Here is a 16,543-nt window from a genome sequence, read left to right as displayed (position 1 = left end):
GCAAATTTTTACTCCTGAATTTATTTAGGCTTGCCATAACAAAGGTTGAATACTTGACTCAAGACATTTCAGCTTTTAATAAATATTTCCACTTTGACATTTAGGTATTGTGTGTAGGCCAGTGACAAAAAAAATCTTAATTTAATCCATTTTAAATTCAGGCTGTAACACAACAAAATGTGGAAAAAGTCAAGGGGTGTGAATACTTTCTGAAGGCACTGTACATTTGGTTTGATCCTTGACATCCACCAGATACTCACAAGCCCAATTGATCAATTACCTTGAAATGTTAAAAATGTCATCTCGGAGTAATCCTTACATTCTCTTTAGAGCGGCTCAAATGTTTTCCCAAATGCAGATATTTTCACAGAATGAAGTCTGAATCACCAACAGCTGGCCGAAATATGTAGTTGATGGCTTTTTAATTTGTCACTATTGCGTCAGTCAGCGAGTGTTGAGAAATGTATACATCTGCACTGTGATGGGGGATAATGGTGATGAGATTAAGTTGAGTCTGTGGGGAGGCATTATTACTGTTGGCTGCCAACGCCTGGTCTGTGAGGTTTGTTGTGGTGCCATATTCTTTCAATGTTTTAATAATGGATTTTGGGTGGGATGTTCAAAGTTTCTGATATTTTTTTATAAACCAACAGTGATCTGTACTTCTCCACAACTTTGTCCCTGACCTGTTTGGAGAGCTCCTTGGTCTTCATGGTTCCGCTTGCTTGCTGGTGCCCCTTGCTTAGTGGTGTTGCAGACTCTGGGGCCTTTCAGAACAGATCATGTGACAGATCATGTGACACTTAGATTGCACACAGGTGGACTTTATTTAACTAATGATGTGACTTCTGAAGGTAATTGGTTGCACCAGATCTTATTTAGGGGCTTCAAAGCAAAGTGGGTGAATACATATGCACGCACCACTTTTCAGATTTGTATTTTTCCCAATTTTTTAAAGAACTTGTTTTTTTCATTTCACGTCACCAATTTGGACTATTTTGTGTATGTCCATTACATGAAATCCAAATAAAAATCTATTTAAATTACAGGTTGTAATGCAAACAAATGGGAAAAACACCAAGGGGGATGAATACTTTTGCAAGGCACTGTATATGATGTTGAAATGTTGAAGTTGAAATGGTGCTGGAATAGTGGAGGCAGCGCATGTTTTCTTTATGACTTGCGGTATCTCTCTTTGGTTCTAAATCAATAGTTGTTTAGTAGTCCGAAAATGTCGGAAACATTACCTTGCTTGACCATGCTATAGGTCATGTAACTAACTGTTTGTTACTGTCACACCAGCCTTCGCTTTGTCTCCCCCTCCTGTCCAGCTCATGCAATATGTTTTGTGGACTTCACCAGACAGATCTTGCTCTCCGGTTTTGTAATGAAACAAATGTGTGGTTTAATTTATTCTGCCACTGTCTTCTTATTGTCTCGGCTTTAGGCCTATATATCACCGTTGCAAGGCATATGAACTAACAGGTTATAGAGCAAACGATGCAATTATCACAACAAGGTTTTAATATCGTTTTTTTCCCTGGCTTGGATTCCCCAGTGATTTTACTCATGCACCGCTACTGTGTATTTTTTGTAATGTCAGTTGAGTTGACTCAACAAATCACAGCACGTATTGAAGGGTAAACTTCTTGCTTTTACTTCCTGGCCTGGGTACACTCAAAATTGCTGCCAGTCCACCCATTATGCCATCATTGACATCATTGACTTGAATGGGGATGCCCATTCTATTCATTCCTTTCTGTAGGGATATGATCAGTGAGCAAATTAACTCGTTGGTCATTATCAAATTCTCCTAATGCTAGTCAGGTCATTCAACACCATGTTTTAATGCTCTCATGTGTGAATGCTATCCTCCTTACTTCCTGTGACTACTCACTAATATAAAATAACGTTACATGAAAGCCTAACTCAGATCAGATCTGAGGGAAAGAGGGAAGGCAGCCAGTTCATTTGGGCAGGGCTCACGGCTCCTACCTGCTCTCCTCTCCCTCCAGCAGCTTCCTGTAAGTGGCGATCTCAATGTCCAGGGCCAGCTTGACATTCATCAGCTCCTGGTACTGGCGGACTTGCATGGTCATGTCCTGTTTGGCTCTCTGCAGAGCCACCTCGAGATCGTTGATGCGAAGCCTGGCGTCCTTCACCGCCAGCTCACCGTGCTCCTCTGCCTTAGCAATCTGGTTCTCCAGGTGGGTGCGCTATTGTCAGATAAATCATATTTTTAGTTGTGTTCCTATTTGTAAATGTTGTTGTTCTTACCGCTGAATAGGAGTGACAGTCTATCCACGCTAGGGGTGTTAGATAAAATGGCACTTCTGTTACATATTGACTGAGAGGCATGCAGTATGAGACACTCACCTGACCCTTCATCATGTCCATTTCAGACTGATATCTCATGATTTTACGGTTCATATCTGCAATCTCTGCCTTAGTGTTTTTCAGGTCGTCCCCATACTTTCTGGCTGACAACTGCATCTGTTCATACTGTTACAGAGACAACACATAGAGACATAACAAAACAGTGAAGTCCATGTAATTTAGCTAGCAGATACCTGAGATGGTAGAAATAGCCTTTGTTACCACAATTGCTATGGTAATCGAGAGAGGTTTCACAATGTATAGTTACAATGAAGTAGTGGAGGTGAGCTAGTCATGACTTCACACAGTGACATTATCCTCCCTCAGAGATCCTCCCTGGGGTAACTGTCACCCCAAACTATAGAACTTGAGATTTTATGGTTATAGTGGTTGCCTTAAAGCAAAATGCTCTGGTTCTGGTTCTGTTCTAGTGTCCACATTAGGATACCACTTAGGCATTCGACATCATAGGATGCTGGTGGGAGGAACTATAGGAGGACGGGCTCATTGCAATGCTGGAATGGATATAATGGAACGGAGTCAAATATGTGGTTTCCATATGTTTGATGTGTTTGATACAGTTTCAATTATTACATTCCAGCCATTACAATGAGCCCATCCCCCTATAACTCCTCCCACCAGCATCCTCTAATGGACTTCCATTCTCAGTGATATGCAAGTATGGACATAGGAGCACAGCCAATATTGAATCTCGGAAGGTTTACGAAGGCATGAGGTGTTCTGCGGGCCTCACGGGGGAAAGGGCTTACTTTCTGTGTGTACCAGGTCTCGGCCTCAGCTCTGCTGCTGTTGGCGATGTCCTCGTACTGGGCACGCACTTCAGCGACAATGGAGTCCATGTCCAGGTTACGGCTGTTGTCCATCTCTACCACCACAGAGATGTCCTTGATCTGGCCCTGCAGCTCACACAGCTCCTGAAGAACCAAGAGAGGATGAAGAGAAACCTTTAGATTTCATCCGGCATCTACTCTTCACTCAATTGATTCCAAATCCGATGGAATCTACAGCATAGGCTAATCCTTCAAATGTTTTCTGTCGGTCTCTCCCATTGCAGTATGGACATGATACATTACCATATCATAGATACTCCTGAGGAACTTAATCTCATCAGTGAGACAGTCCAGCTTGGCCTCCAGCTCCATCTTGGTCATGTATGCAGAATCTGTATCCTGAGAAAGCAGGACATATCTAGTTTCATGTAGGGCGGCAGGTTGGACCAGTAACCGAGCAAGGCACTTAATCCTAACTGCTCCTGCAAGTCGCTCTGGATAAGAGAGCCTACTAAAATGTAAATGTGCTTTTCTACTTCAGCCAATTTGTTGATGTTGTGGTAAAGCAACAATGCACTGCAAGTTATGCATGTAGGGGGGCTTCTAGAATGATTCAGTCTACTGACCTTCTTCAGGAGAACAAAACTGTTTTCAGACTCGTTACGCTTGTTGATCTCATCCTCATACCTGAGAGTGGAGAATAGAGCAAGCCTTTTAATCAAACAAGAAACATTTCTGACAAGCTTAAAATCAAATGATGTTTAGGATTAAAGATTTGAATGTATTCAATCAAAAATAAATCTTCTTGAAATCATGATACTGTATTTGAGACCCAGATTTGGAAAGTAGTGCCACTTTCCCAAATTAGCATGCGAATGCTAATGATAATGCTTATATCCTGCCTGTTTGGCCCTGTCCAGGGGTATTGTCGGATGGGGCCATGGTGTCTCCCGACCCCTCCTGTCTCAGCCTCCAGTATTTATGCTGCAGTAGTTTATGTGTCGGGGGGCTAGGGTCAGTCTGTTATATCTGGAGTATTTCTCCTGTCTTATCCGGTGTCCTGTGTGAATTTAAGTATGCTCTCTCTAATTCTCTCTTCCTCTCTTTTTCTCTCTTTCTTTCTCTCTTTCTTTCTTTCTCTCTTCCTTTCTTTCTTTCTCTCTCTCGGAGGACCTGAGCCCTAGGACCATGCCTCAGGACTACCTGGCTTGATGACTTCTTGCTGTCCCCAGTCCACCTGGCCATGCTGCTGCTCCAGTTTCAACTGTTCTGCCTGCGGCTATGGAACCCTGACCTGTTCACCGGACGTGCTAACTGTCCCAGACCTGCTGTTTTCAACTCTCTAGAGACAGCAGGAGCGGTAGAGATACTCTGAATGATCGGCTATGAAAAGTCAACTGACATTTACTCCTGAGGTGCTGACCTGTTGCACCCTCGACAACCACTGTGATTATTATTATTTGACCCTGCTGGTCATCTATGAACATTTGAACATCTTGGCCATGTTCTGTTATAATCTCCACCCGGCACAGCCAGAAGAGGACTGGCCACCCCTCATAGCCTAGTTCCTCTCTAGGTTTCTTCCTAGGTTCCGGCCTTTCTAGGGAGTTTTTCCTAGCCACCGTGCTTCTACACCTGCATTGCTTGCTGTTTGGGGTTTTAGGCTGGGTTTCTGTACAGCACTTTGTGACATCAGCTGATGTAAGAAGGGCTTTATAAATACATTTGATTTGATTTGATTAATGATAATGACCTTTTCAGGGCAAATGAACCCTCCTAGTCAAAAATCTATAATATGAAGAAAGTACTCACTTGGTTTTGAAGTTCTCAACCAGACCCTGCATGTTCTTCAGCTCCCCCTCCAGCTTCATCTTCTCGTTGCCCAGGCCGTCCAGCTGTCTGCGCAGGTTGGAGATGTAGGCCTCGAACATGGCGTCAATGTTGGAGCTGGTGGTGGTCTGGTCCTGCAGGAGGCTCCACTTGGTCTCCAGCATCTTGTTCTGCTGCTCCAAGAAACGCACCTGCAGGGACAAAAGGGAAATGGTCAGTGCCATTGACTGAAACTTGTGAATTAATGAAGGAAGGAAGGAAGGAAGGAAGGAAGGAAGGAAGGAAGGAAGGAAGGAAGGAAGGAAGGAAGGAAGGAAGGAAGGAAGGAAGGAAGGAAGGAAGGAAGGAAGGAAGGAAGGAAGGAAGGAAGGAAGGAAGGAAGGAAGGATGATGTGCATCACTAAGGTGTGGAGAAGGGTAGAATTCCACACATAGATAAGGTTAACCTGGTGGTAAACATAACCGATTTATGGCTTAACCTGTAAATTGATCCTTGAGTTCTTTGGTTCTTTAGAAATAATGGGCCCCATTAAGGTAGGTAAAACAATAAGGGATGGTTGAAGCATGTAATCATTGTAGAGATAATTGACAGTTGATAAGCCCTGTGCATGAATGGGCTGATATATCTGACAGTGAACATGACATTTCCTGTTTGAGTGTGTAGGCCTATGGGACAATGGCACATTGAGCAAGAGAGGATCCTGTGACAAGATGGATTTCTGCCCAACAACAAATCCCTATTTGCCTACAACTTCTACGGAGAAGAAAGATTGTTCTGTGGACTTAAGAGTCAGTAACTGGTGTCCAGAAGGGTTTTCCGAACAACAAACCCTGTATTCATACAACCAACCTCGTCGTGTGGTCTCGCTCTGGCCCTATTTCTGTCTCCACCATGTCTCCCTTTTTTAGTAAGAGGGAGTTTGGTGATCCCAATTTATTCTGTTAATAACCAAATTTGTCTTTTATATGCTTGCCTAAATAATATGCAATAAGTCATAAATGTACAGTATAATCTATTTCCATAGTTTTGTACACAATGTACAGTGGGGCAAAAAAGTATTTAGTCAGCCACCAAATGTGCAAGTTCTCCCACTTAAAAAGATGAGAGAGGCCTGTAATTTTCATCATAGGTACACTTCAACTATGACAGACAAAATGAGAAAAAGAAATCCAGAAAATCACATTGTAGGATTTTTAATGAATTTATTTGGAAATTATGGTGGAAAATAAGTATTTGGTCAATAACAAAAGTTTATCTTAATACTTTGTTATATACCCTTTGTTGGCAATGACAGAGGTCAAATGTTTTCTGTAAGTCTTCACAAGGTTTTCCCACACTGTTGCTGGTATTTTGGCCCATTCCTCCATGCAGATCTCCTCTAGAGCAGTGATGTTTTGGGGCTGTTGCTGGGCAACACGGACTTTCAACTCCCTCCAAAGATTTTCTATGGGGTTGAGATCTGGAGACTGGCTAGGAAACTCCAGGACCTTGAAATGCTTCTTACGAAGCCACTCCTTCGTTGCCCGGGCGGTGTGTTTGGGATCATTGTCATGCTGAAAGACCCAGCCACGTTTCATCTTCAATGCCCTTGCTGATGGAAGGAGGTTTTCACTCAAAATCTCACGATACATGGCCCCATTCATTCTTTCTATTACATGGATCAGTCGTCCTGGTCCCTTTGCAGAAAAACAGCCCCAAAGCATGATGTTTCCACCCCCATGCTTCACAGTAGGTATTCTATTTAAACCTACACAGTAGGTATTCTATCTAAAAAGTTATATTTTGGTTTCATCTGACCATATGACATCCTCTCAATCTTCTTCTGGATCATCCAAATGCTCTCTAGCAAACTTCAGACGGGCCTGGACATGTACTGGCTTAAGCAGGGGGACACGTCTGGCACTGCAGGATTTGAGTCCCTGGCGGCGTAGTGTGTTACTGATGGTAGGCTTTGTTACTTTGGTCCCAGCTCTCTGCAGGTCATTCACTAGGTCCCCCCGTGTGGTTCTGGGATTTTTGCTCCCCGTTCTTGTGATCATTTTGACCCCACGGGGTGAGATCTTGCATGGAGCCCCAGATCGAGGGAGATTATCAGTGGTCTTGTATGTCTTCCATTTCCTAATAATTGCTCCCACAGTTGATTTCTTCAAACCAAGCTGCTTACCTATTGCAGATTCAGTCTTCCCAGCCTGGTGCAGGTCTACAATTTTGTTTCTGGTGTCCTTTGACAGCTCTTTGGTCTTGGCCATAGTGGAGTTTGGAGTGTGACTGTTTGAGGTTGTGGACAGGTGTCTTTTATACTGATAACAAGTTCAAACAGGTGCCATTAATACAGGTAACGAGTGGAGGACAGAGGAGCCTCTTAACTTTTCACGCCTCTCAACCCCGGATCCGGGATCACCCCCCACCCCCCCCCACACTGATTAGCATCGCTAGCATAGCGTCACAATTAAATAGTAGCATCTAAATATCATTAAATCACAAGTCCAAGACACCAAATGAAAGATACAGATCTTGTGAATAAAGCCACCATTTCAGATTTTTAAAATGTTTTACAGGGAAGACAAAATATGTAAATCTATTAGCTAACCACGTTAGCAAAAGACACCACTTTTCTAACTCCATCAGTTTCTTACTCCATCAGGTGCTATCACCAATTCGACCAAATAAAGATATTGATAGCCACTAACCAAGAAAAAACCTCATCAGATGACAGTCTGATAACATATTTATTGTATAGCATAGGTTTTGTTAGAAAAATGTGCATATTTCGGGTATAAATCATAGTTTGCCATTGCAGCCACCATCACAAATCTCACCAAAGCTACTAGAATTACTACAGAGAGCAACGTGTATTACCAATTTAGTCATCATAAAACATTTCTTAAAAATACACAGCGCATAGCAATGGAAAGACACAGATCTTGTGAATTCAGACAACATTTCAGATTTTCTAAGTGTTTTACAGCGAAAACACAATAAATCGTTATATTAGCATACCACATGTGCAAACGTTACCCGAGCATTGATTCAAGCCAAAGAGAGCGATAACGTTATCATCGCCAAAATATATTAATTTTTTCACTAACCTTCTCAGAATTCTTCCGATGACACTCCTGTAACATCATATTACAACATACATATAGAGTTTGTTCGAAAATGTGCATATTTAGCCACAAAAAACCGTGGTTATACAATGAGAATACTAGCAAAACTGGCCTGAAAATGTCGGGCGCCATCATTGACAGTGATCTTGTCTAATGAATAACTATTCATAAACTTGACTAAAAAAATATAAGTTGGACAGCTATCGAAAGACAAATTAGTTCTTAATGCAATCGCTGAATTACATTTCTAAAATTATCCTTACTGTGCAATACAGGGTTCGCCAAGCGAAGCTATACCAAAAAAAATGGCGGAATATGCGTTTAACATTTTTCTACAGAACAACGATTTATCATCTTAAATATTTCTTACTATGAGCTGATCTTCCATCAGAATCTTGGGCAATGTATCCTTTCTCCGGTCTAATCGTCTTTTGGTCGAAAGATGTCCTCTTGTCCGTCGAAATGGCCACTAACGTTCGACCGGTACTGGAAACGTGCCCGGCCTGCCCGGCGCTTCAAAGTGCATCACAAAGAAATGCCTCAAAATCGCACTAAACGGATATAAATTGCTATAAAACGGTTTAAATTAACTACCTTATGATGTTTTTAACACCTATAACGAGTAAAAACATGACCGGCGATATATAAGTGGCTAAACCAAAGCTTGGAAAGAGAGCCAGTCCGACGTCCATCGTGCGTCAGGCGCAGCAGGAAAAGAAAGCCACTTCCGCCTTGTGCTCTTTTATACAGGCCCTGATTGCGCAATCGACTCCATTCAAATTGTCACCTCTTACTGACATCTAGAGGAAGGCGTGGGCAGTGTTTGTATCCTCATAGCATTTACAGGGACATTAAAACTGACCTGGGACCAGAGGCCAAGATTTCTGAAATCTCACTCCCTGTCAGGAAAAGTGCTGTAGAATGAGTTCTGTTCCACTCAGAGACATAATTCAAACGGCTATAGAAACTAGAGAGTGTTTTCTATCCAATAATAACAATAATATGCATATTGTACGAGCAAGAATTGAGTACTAGGCAGTTTAATCTGTAGACCAAATTATGCTAATGCGAAACAGCACCCCCTATAGTGGCAAGAAGTTCTTAAAGAAGAAGTTACAAGTCTGAGAGAGCCAGAAATCTTGCTTGTTTGGAGGTGACCAAATACTTATTTTCCACCATAATTTGCAAATAAATTCATTAAAAATCCTACAATGTGATTTTCTGGATTTTTTTTCTTCTCATTTTGTCTGTCATAGTTGAAGTGTACCTATGATGAAAATTACAGGCCTCTCTCATCTTTTTAAGTGGGAGAACTTGCACAATTGGTGGCTGACTAAATACTTTTTTGCCCCACTATACGTTCAGTTTTGTACACAATGTTTTGTACACAATGTACATTCAGTTATGATTGACCAAAGCAGGGAGCTTATTCAATGAAGGTAAAGGGAATGGTTATAGGTAACATTGAAAATCTGAAACAGATGACTGAAATCACCCTTCAAAGGCCAAGGTAATACAAACCAGTGGTGGACATTGCACTTTTGGGAACACTCCATTGGCCCCATTGTACCAGACGAGCTAAATCAAGCTCAGCTCAAGTGTATGAAAGTATTTGGCATGCACTATGCATTTGACCCTGTTGTGATAGGAACACATGAGGAACTGACCTTATCGATGGAGGCAAAGCGGTTGTTGAGCGTCTTGATCTGCTCCTTCTCCTGGGTGCGGACAACCTGGATGTTGGGGTCGATCGCCAGGTTCAGTGGTGCCAGCAGGCTCTGGTTGACCTGAACAGCTGTGATTTGAGGGGGTCCCGTACAGGTCATCTTCCCACCTCCCATACCACCACCCATACCCATACCACCGCCAACACCCATACCACCGCCAACACCCATACCACCGCCAACACCCATACCACCGCCAACACCCATACCACCGTCAACACCCATGCCCACATACCCAAACTCCATCACACCCCGTCTTTGCACGGACCCCCCAGCCACAACTACCCTATAACCACCTGCTGCAACGCCCCCGGCGCTGCTGCCAACGCCCCCGTAGGAGCTGCGGACGCTGTAGCTCTGTCTGACACCACCATACCCACCGGAGTAGGAGCTGCTGCTGCAGTTCTGAGGGGAGCCCATGCCTGCAGAGGAGGGCCTCACAGAGTAGCTAGTGCTCTTCACAGCTCTGGTGGACATGACGACTTACGTTTTAGCCAGTGTTACAGGAGGTGGTCTGTGGAGACTGAGACACTCACTGTAGATGGAGCTCACTGTTCCCTGGCCCTCTTTTTATCTGGAAAGGGGAGGGTCCGATTGGAGTTATGATTGGCTAGCATGCATTGGGGATGAGCACAGAATAGAGGAATGCTGGAGGAAAATAATAGAGTCATGTTACATATTTACAGCACACAGATTGAATTTGAGAGAGTACAAATCTTACATAACAGGGATTGCCCGTCTCATTGAAGCTGTAGATGGACTTGTAGCTGCTTTTCCTTGTTTGCAGCATAAGGTACTATCATAATGCTATTCTGACTATTCTTATGATGATTTATTTATGTTAAAGTGTCAATGCAGTTGACCAGTGCAGAATGCATTATATCAGGGTTGGGGAGTATCTGATTACAAAACAACTGCAACTGTAATCAGTTACGTTACCTGCAAACATATTGTAATTCGATAACAGAGTACTTCTTGTATTACTCTAAAATTCAGAAATTATGTTGGTAAAAAAAAACGAATTATGACACCTTTCTGTTTTGTCAATGACATTCAATTCAGCCTTGAAAAAAGGTGCAAGTTATGTTTGTTTCACCTGAGCGAGTCTGACCACAAGTCAGAGACCACTATGATGACACACCAAATGCGTTTGATGGATCATTTTTGTCTTCTTCTAATGCCTCTGAAAGGGAAAGTAATCAGATTACATTACTGAGTTTGGGTAATCAGTTACATTTCTGATTACAATTTTGGACAGATAACTAATAACTGTAACGGATTACATTTAGAAATTAACCTACCCAACCCTGCATTCTACGCATCGTCAAACACACCAACAGTATTGAATTGTACAGAAACATACAGCTCTGGGAATGGGCTACTGCACTGTACATGATTCAGGTGGTTAGTAAATTATATTTGAAAATATAATTATTTCGACATAAAAAATGTAGTGTTCATCTTTACTTGAATATAATTAGTACTTTACTCTACTTCACTTGTTCAACCAACCCAAATTTTCTTTTACATGAATTCAGCATGAAATAAATACTTAATATTAACAACTATTTGTGTGTAAAAACAACTACAAGGAAAATTGTGTTTAACTTACTCAATTTTCATAATATTTCCTTTCAACTTAAGAATTTTAAGTTCTTCCAAAAACTTGCCATGGCACATTTTTTTTTTTTTTTTTTTATGATACTTTTACACAATGTTGTAATCATGTTTAAATTGAGGAAAGGCAGGCAATGGAACAGGGATTTTTCAAAATAAGAGGCACTTCCTGGTTGGATTTCCTCAGGTTTTCGCCTGCAAAATCAGTTATGTTATACTCACAGACAATATTTTGACAGTTTTGGAAACTTTAGAGTGTTTTCTATCCTAATCTGTCAATTATATGCATATTCTAGCATCTGGGCCTGAGAAATAGGCCGCTTACTTTGGGAACGTTATTTTTCCAAACATAAAAATACTGCCCCCTAGCTTCAAGAGGTTTTAAAGGGATATCAACCAGATTCCTTTTCCTATGGCTTCCACAGGGTGTGAACAGACTTTAGACATAGTTTCAAGCTTTTATTCTGAAAAATGAGTGAGATTTATCAAATCGCGTCAGTGGACTGCCAGATGTCCTTCGATTAGTTCATGCGCGCGAAAGTGGTAGCTCAACATTTTCTTTCTCTCTTGTATTGAATAGTTTACCGTCCGGTTGAAATATTATTGATTATTTATGTTAAAAACAACCTGAGGATTGATTATAAAAAATGTTTGACATGTTTCTACGAACTTTACGGATACTATTTGGAATTTTCGTCTGCCCTTCATGACCTGCACAAGCCTGTGGATTACTGAACATAACGCGCCAACCAAATGGAGGTTTTTGGATATAAAAATAATCTTTATCGAACAAAAGGAACATTTATTGTGTAACTGGGAGTCTCGTGAGTGCAAACATCCGAAGATCATCAAAGGTAAGCGATTCATTTGATTGCTTTTCTGACTTTCGTGACCAAGCTACTTTGCTGCTAGCTGTTTGTAATGTTTTGTCTACTGATCGATAAACTCACACAAACGCTTGGATTGCTTTTGCTGTAAAGCATATTTTCAAAATCTGACACGACGGGTGGATTAACATATTTTTAGAAAAGAAAAATGAATTTGTCGCTCTGCAATTCAGCGGATGTTGACGAAAATTATCCCGCTAAAGGGATCTGTGCGCCAAGAGGTTTAAAAGAACGAAAAGCAAATTTCTATATTTGTATCAAACAGTTTGTTATTCTGTAAGGTGTAATGGATCATGATGAATGGATATCAAAACCATCAGACAAATTGAGGTTCAGTGATGAGACCACCCATTCTCATCCTTAGTAAGATCATGTCGCCACGCTTGACAGAGGCAAATATATCAAGCTACAATGCTTGCAGCTTGACCTCCAGTTAGTGCTAGCGGAATGAGCACTGTGCTCAACAATTCCTGCTAAAGTGGATAAAAATGTCAAGCGATGAAATACATAAAGCCATGTTTAACAGTAAGACACGATCAATGAAAGTAACTAATTAGAAAGATTAAGTAGATCTAATGTACAATAACAGTTCTGAATTTGAATCTTAGCCATTTTTTTATGCTTGACTTAAACCTTTTGTCAATAGGGGGAGCAGTTAGCATTTTTTTTTTCCGGGTGTCGCCAAATTAAACTGCCTCGTGCTCAATTCTTGATCGTACAATATGCATATTATTAATTATATTGGATAGAAAACACTCTCTAGTTTCTATAGCCGTTGGAATTTTGTCTGTGGGTGACCCAGAACTCTTTCTACAGCGAAATCCATGACAGGTACTGCGATGGTCTGAGAGCGAAGCTCTGATTTCAGATCAGTTTTAAAAGTCTGTGTATATCCTATGGAACGACATGAACTGCACCCGCCTTCCCCTGGATGTCAGTAACCAATGAGAAGTGGAATGGGCTTTCTGCGTAGCTCTCAGAGGTTATAAAAGGCCAAGGAGTGAGGGTAGCCCCCCTTTCGACTCTTGCCATTACGCAGAAGAGGACCTCGGGATGCCATTTTCAGAGGCTCGGTTATCAACGTGAAATGTATCCGTCTGTAATTTAATTCGATATAGGAGTTAGAAACATCATAACGTAGTTAATTTAAACCGTTTTATAGCAATTTATATCCGTTTAGTGCGATTTTGAGGAATTTATATGTGATGCTCTTTGAAGCTTTGGGCACGTTTCGGGGTCCCGGTCGAACGTTAGTGGGCATTTCGACGGACAGAGGACATCTTTCGACCAAAAGAAGATTAGACCCAAGAAAGGATACATTGCCCAAGAATCTGATGGAAAATCACCTCATAGTAAGAAATATTTAATATGATAAATCGTTGTTCTGTCGAAATATTTTAAACGCATAATCCGCCATTTTGTTTGCTATAGCTTCGCTTGGCGAACCCTGTATTGCACAGTAAGGATAATTTTAGAAATGTAAATCAGCGATTGCATTAAGAACTAATTTGTCTTTCGATTCCTGTCAACCCTGTATTTTTTAGTCAAGTATATGATTAGCTTTCGATTAAACTAGATCACTATGAAAGATGGCGTCCGACATGTTGAGGCTTGATTTGCTACTATTTTCATTGTATAACCACGGTTTTTTATGGCTAAATATGCACATTTTCGAACAAACAATATATGTATGTTGTAATATGATGTTACAGGAGTGTCAACGGAAGAATTCTGAGAAGGTTAGTGAAAAAATTTATATATTTTGGCGATGATTACGTTATCGCTCTCTTTGGCTTGAATCGATGCTCTGGTAATGTTTGCACATGTGGTATGCTAACTTAGCGATTTATTGTGTTTTCGCTGTAAAACGCTTAGAAAATCTGAAATATTGTCTGAAATCACAAGATCTGTGTCTTTCCATTGCTATGCTTTGTCTATTTTTATGAAATGTTTTATGATGAGTAAATTGGTCATACACGTTGCTCTCTGTAGTAATTCTAGTCGCTTTGGTGAGATTTGTGTTGGTGGCTGCAATGGCAAACTATGATTTATACCTGAAATATGCACATTTTTCTAACAAAACCTATCCTATACCATAAATATGTTATCAGACTGTCATCTGATGAGGTTTTCTCTTGGTTAGTGGCTATCAATATCTTAGTTTAGCCGAATTGGTGATAGCTACTGGTGTTGAGAAAAAATGGTGGACAAAGAAAAAGGGTGTCTTTTGCTAACATGGTTAGCTAATAGATTTACATATTTTGTCTTCCCTGTAAAACATTTTAAAAATCTGAAATGGTGACTTTATTCACAAGATCTGTATCTTTCATTTGGTGTCTTGGACTTGTGATTTAATGATATTTAGATGCTACTATTTAAATGTGACGCTATGCTAGTGATGCTAATCAGTGTGGGGGGGTGGGGGGTGATCCCGGATCCGGGTTTCTGAGGCAGTAAAAGTTAATATATTAGTGTTTGAAACAGTAAAAGTTAAGTGTAGTAGTGGAACTAGCACAATATTTTTTAGGGTGTGTTAGATGATTGCTCATGAAATTAGTGCTTGGCGTCATCCTGCAAGACAGTGTGTCACCATTAACGATGTACCTTGCTGCAGCAAGTATTTTGCATATGTAAAAAGGAACTTTATAATGCCCAGAACTGTATTAGAGTTGAAACAACATTTATTTCAACTCTCAAGTGGACTACCATAATATAGTCCAAGGATATTCCATGAGTCAGATTCTCCCAAAATCAAGAGACGTATTTTAATATGACCAATGTGCAGCAAAATATCTTCCACAGACAGACTGCACGTATTAGCATGTACTTCTAGACATTAAACCACATCAAGTAGATGGGGCAGGTTTTTACTATCAGATATGGCGTGTCTGTGTTGATAGTGACTGAATGACTCACAGTTGTGGGTTTTAATGTAAACCTAATTGACAATCCATATCTTAACACATCTTAAAGTGAGTCATAATATGTTGCAATGAACAACTCTCATTGATCAATTACATTTTACACAGACACCTTTATTGTGTGGAGAGTGTCACATAGGCTATTGATTAACATTCCTCTCTTATCTGCTGACAAAATAGCGAACAGTGGTTGTCTCTAGTTTCCTCAATATAATGCCAAGCCCACCTTGGTCACATACCCTTTTCCCTGCATCATGAAAGGCAGTTCATGGCCCATATTCAGAAAGTGTCTTAGAGTAGGAATGCCTTCAGAAAGTATTCATACCCCATTACTTATTCCACATTTTGTTGGGTTACAGCCTGAATTCAAAATAGATTTTTTTTTAAACACACAACACCCCATAATGAAAAAGTGAAAACAGTACAAAAATATGTCATTGACAAAAGTATTCACATCCCTGCATCACTACTTTATAGAATCATCTTTGTCAGCGATTACAGCAGTATGTCTTTCTGGGTAAGTCGGTAAGAGTTTTACACACCTGAATTGTGCAACATTTGTCTGTTATCAGTGCTTGACTTGGACTGCTACTCATTTTGGTGTTGGTACTTTTATATTTAGTTGCAGGAGCGTCACAATACTTTTGATCTAATATTCTGTAAGAGAAACAGGAGCTCAAGCAGTAGAAAACGTGAGGTGCCGGTTACTCGGCTCTGGTGAGCTCCTGCCCAAGTCAACCACTGCCCATTTATTTTATTTTTTTAAATGTTAAGCTCTGTAAAATTGGTTGTTGATCATTACTAGGCAACAATTTTCAGGTGTTGTCATAAATTCTCAAGTAAATTTAAGTCAAAACTGTAACTTGGCCACTCAGGAACATTCACTGACTTCTTGGTAAGCAACTCCATTGTAGATTTGGCCTTGTGTTTTAGGTTATTGTCCTGCTGAAAGGTGAATTCTGTGTGTCTGGTGGAAAGCAGACTGAACCAGGTTTTCCTCTAGGATTTTGCCTGTGCTTAGCTCCATTCCGTTTATTTTTTTATCTTTAAAAACGACCCAGTACTTCATGATTACAAGCATACCTGCATTGTAAAACCTTCCTGGTCTTTGTGGTCGAATCTGTGTTTGAAATTCACTGCTCGACTGAGGGAGCTCACAGATAATTGTATGTGTGGGGTATAGATATGAGGAAGTCATTCAAAAATCATGTTAAACACTATTATTGCACACATACATCTTATGTGACTTGTTAAGGACATTTTTACCCCTAAACTTATTTAGGCCTGCC

General features: G+C 40.7%; 1 protein-coding gene across 1 annotated transcript; it reads right to left on the bottom strand.

Annotated features, from left to right (window-relative positions):
- Positions 1-1,573: 1,573 nt before the first annotated feature.
- Positions 1,574-10,434, bottom strand: LOC120064644 (keratin, type II cytoskeletal 8-like). The gene is made up of 7 exons (XM_039015268.1): positions 9,773-10,434; positions 4,980-5,188; positions 3,794-3,854; positions 3,471-3,566; positions 3,147-3,311; positions 2,377-2,502; positions 1,574-2,216 (listed from the first exon to the last, which is right to left on the bottom strand). The coding sequence occupies exons 1-7, from the start codon at positions 10,304-10,306 to the stop codon at positions 1,992-1,994; spliced, it is 1,416 nt and encodes a 471-aa protein (XP_038871196.1). The 5' UTR covers positions 10,307-10,434; the 3' UTR covers positions 1,574-1,991.
- Positions 10,435-16,543: the final 6,109 nt, after the last annotated feature.

The sequence above is a fragment of the Salvelinus namaycush genome, chromosome 20, assembly GCF_016432855.1.
Source record: "Salvelinus namaycush isolate Seneca chromosome 20, SaNama_1.0, whole genome shotgun sequence".
NCBI classification, from domain to species: domain Eukaryota; kingdom Metazoa; phylum Chordata; class Actinopteri; order Salmoniformes; family Salmonidae; genus Salvelinus; species Salvelinus namaycush.
Note: the sequence above shows the minus strand (reverse complement) of the source record. Positions and strands in the feature narration are given on the sequence as shown.

Excerpts from the sequence above, each read along its gene's own strand:
- LOC120064644 (XM_039015268.1), bottom strand. The coding sequence starts at position 10,306 with ATGTCCACCAGAGCTGTGAAGAGCACTAGCTACTCTGTGAGGCCCTCC. Across the intron at positions 5,189-9,772 it reads GCTTTGCCTCCATCGATAAG|GTGCGTTTCTTGGAGCAGCA; the intron begins GTCAGTTCCTCA and ends TTGTCCCTGCAG. Across the intron at positions 3,312-3,470 it reads TCAGGAGTATCTATGATATG|GAGCTGTGTGAGCTGCAGGG; the intron begins GTAATGTATCAT and ends TTGGTTCTTCAG.